Source organism: Phytophthora infestans, genomic scaffold (assembly GCF_000142945.1).
Source record: "Phytophthora infestans T30-4 supercont1.42 genomic scaffold, whole genome shotgun sequence".
Classification (NCBI taxonomy): domain Eukaryota; phylum Oomycota; class Peronosporomycetes; order Peronosporales; family Peronosporaceae; genus Phytophthora; species Phytophthora infestans.
In genome coordinates this window covers 451002-454283 of record NW_003303717.1, presented here as the reverse complement: position 1 = coordinate 454283, position 3282 = coordinate 451002, and the positions used below count along the sequence as shown (strand labels likewise).

Here is a 3282-nt window from a genome sequence, read left to right as displayed (position 1 = left end):
ACGTGACGTTGTCAGTAGAGGAAAAAATCTTTTTGCAAACGAGCGCCGGCTCGTAGAGGAGACAATGCTCAGCTCTTCGAGGTAGAAAGAATATTCGCCAAACGGTGGGTCAATAACTTCGTATACTACCTTATTCAATGGGTGGGGTAGACAGAGTTGACGCGGGAGCCAAGTGCCAACGTGCCAGCGCGCCTAAAGATGGTGTTCGAGCACGAGTCAGTCAATTTCGTCTGGGTCTATCAATCTACGCGGGGAAGACGAACCCAGCGTCGCGAGCAGCCAACGCGCCGGAGTCAGAGAATGATAGACCAAACGAGGCAGGACTAAGAGAAAATGCAAATGCGAACTAAACACCAAACGAGGCAGGACTAAGAGAAAATGCAAATGCTAACTTAACAGCACTCCAGTAGCTGTGAAATCAGTAGTTGTGCAGGCAGCGCCGTGTTGGGGACAGATCAGTAGTTTTCTACTGACCGATGGTATTTCCTCAACTCATTACCCAACTCTCTGATTAGAATGTTCGAGACGCCTATGATGCCCGGCAGCCTGAAGCGCCTAAGCCACTGGCGCTTCCTGCGAGCGTGGCGTGGATGGGGCACCTGAATCTGGACATGACCACGTGTGCCAACAAGAACGTGAGCCTCGTCAAGCGCAATAACACGTTGTACGAGCTGCAGCTGACGTACAAGCCCGACAAAGGTCGGAAACCCGCGAGCTGGACCGTATCGCGCACATTCGACGAGTACCGTGCACTGCAGCGGCGGCTGGTCAAGGCGCTTAAACCCGGACACAAGTGCAATGCCGAATGCAAATGGTTGGTCAACGTAATCAAGAACCACTCCCCCAAGGCCTCTCTTTTCTGCAAGAACTGCCCCAGTACGGTCGAGAGCCGCCGACTGTCTCTGCTACGCCTCGTATCCACAGTCAAGACCTCACTCATTAACCACGGTAACATCGGATGTGTCGTCCTCCGCGACCAGGTCAGCAAGGAGTTATCCACCTTCCTTCTCGCGGACTGTAAGGACTTGACTGTGCAGCAACTTCAGCAAACGGCCTCTGTGTCGGCCCCGACTTCCACCAATTCAACTGAATCTACGACTATGTTACCCAATGAGACCAACGAGGATGAGATCACGTCGTCGATGGTATCACTCACCTCGGATGAGGAGAACTTAGTGTTGGACTTTGAGCTCGACGACGACTTTGCCGACTTTGAGTGCGACCTTTGTGGACTCAGTCTGGATGCTCTGGAGGAGATCGCTACGTCCACATCTCCTCACTGCACTACAGCTACGTTCGACTGCGGCCACCAGTACCATGACATGTGTGTGCTGCTAGCACTCGGCGAGGAAGTCAAGTGCCCACTCTGTCGGTAGGATAAGCAAGGGCGCATAACAAAAGGCATTGCGTCACTAGATGATTACTCAAGTATTATTAATACAATGTACATGAAGGTCGACGAAAGATACGCAACAAAAAGTTGTTGAGCGATCCATCTCTTTTATAATATTTTTATTAGTGGAATAAAGTTGCAATCAACTATCTAACGAAATTCGGGCGGCCGTCTCAATCCGCCCGCCCTACCTTGCGCACGGACACCTCCTACACTTAGGCGGAGAGGCCACGGTCCTCAAAGTGCAACCAATAACATGTGCTCATAAACCGTGGCCCATCACGTACTGGGGTGTTTTCTCGGGTTTTGGAGCAATGGAATTTTCGGGTTACCTACCCACCCAAAGCACAAACATTAAGGGTTTTCACTGTTTAATTTACTAAAGCCCTACGCCTTCGTCATCGTCATCCCGAGCAGCTAAACTCTAAACTTAGGCTCCAAGCAACATAAATCAGAAGTTGCAGAAAATGTGGACACATTCGTGACATAAGGTGAATATAGGTGAAGCCAATAGATACCTCAAACTGGCAGCTGAAGCCGTAAAAGTAACAGTCATCGGAATAGTAGTACACGACACCGGTTCCTGAATGTAGATTCAGTGCTAGCACTTTTATAAATGTTGTTTACAGTGTAGTACCAATATGTTATTGTTTCTGGCACTTTAAACGTTAGAGGTGTCCGAGTCACCGCAAAAACAAAAGTAGCAGTGATATTTGTTTTTACTCTGTGTTTACAGACTTTTTTCCATGAAACTAAAAAAAAGATATTATAATTGTTTGTAGAAGCCGGGTCCTGTAGCCACTAAAGGCTTCACTGCTCGTTGGCGAGCGTATTGTAGCAAATACCGCGTGTACTCGGGATAAGCAAGATAACGACAAACGTATCTTGATCTATACATGAGACAGCGTCAAACAAAATGATACTTACGTACCTAAGTACGAATCGCGAGTTAAGCACTCTAAACGAAAGAGGGGTGACCCCTCTATCTCTTGAGCCTTTATATGCTACAGATGCTTAAAGCTGAATAAGTTGTGGTCGCCCAAAAATATTATCTCTATTTATGGGCCCTCGAACATTTGGGAGTGTTTTGAGCTCAGGATTTTTTTCGATTTTTGAAATTCGAGTGTTATTTTAAATAAAAGCAATTGAATAAGGGTAGCTTTACAGTTTTTCGATGGAAGTTGACATCAAGGTGTCTCAGTTCCGGTTAGGTGCGAAAATCCGCTGGCCAACTTTAAGCTCGATTTTCTCTTTAACTCTAGCCGTAACTATCATTTTGTTTGACGCTGTCTCATATCTAGCGGGGTAGACTAACCCGTCTATATATTAGCTAACCCGTCTATTATTATTTAGTCTGGCTAGTCTACCGCGCAGAACGGGAGACAGCGTCAAACATTATTGAATAGTAGGTTTACCAAACGTACACACCAACTTCGTCCAAAAAATGCTACGTAAATATTAAAATGTAAACCTCTTTATCAGCCATTGAAAAGTACACATAAAATCGCATATAATCATCGTCATCTGTGCTTGGGGGATTCGCATTTTTCGAGCGTGAAAAAAAATGCGAATTGGAGAATTAGGAGAACTAGATAAGACTACGACATGTAGTCTTGGGCAGCAATGCTGTTGAGACTATGCTTAAGGTAGACAAATTCGATTGCGGGAGCGGTTGGCATACCAGACATGAAGTTGTCTAGTGCGATAAAAAGAGTTGGCTCCGCTGACAGATCTTGTGTTGTTATTGTGAGGGGGTCACACAGCACCTTGCGCTAGAGGAAGTTGGCTTCCGAGAGTATACAAACTCTCAGTGAACGGCAGTTGCCAGGTCCCTTTTACCTAAGGGAGCGAAGTGACCAATTTAAGGTAAGTTGTAAGCTGAGTATATT

The 3282-nt window shown here is 46.4% G+C and overlaps 1 protein-coding gene across 1 annotated transcript; it reads left to right on the top strand.

Annotated features, from left to right (window-relative positions):
• Positions 1 to 590: 590 nt before the first annotated feature.
• Positions 591 to 1376, top strand: PITG_15537 (uncharacterized protein; the record flags this gene model as incomplete). Its single annotated transcript, XM_002897645.1, has 2 exons — positions 591 to 1031; positions 1125 to 1376. The coding sequence occupies 2 exons, from the start codon at positions 591 to 593 to the stop codon at positions 1374 to 1376; spliced, it is 693 nt and encodes a 230-aa protein (XP_002897691.1).
• Between the last annotated feature and the right edge of the window lie 1906 nt (positions 1377 to 3282).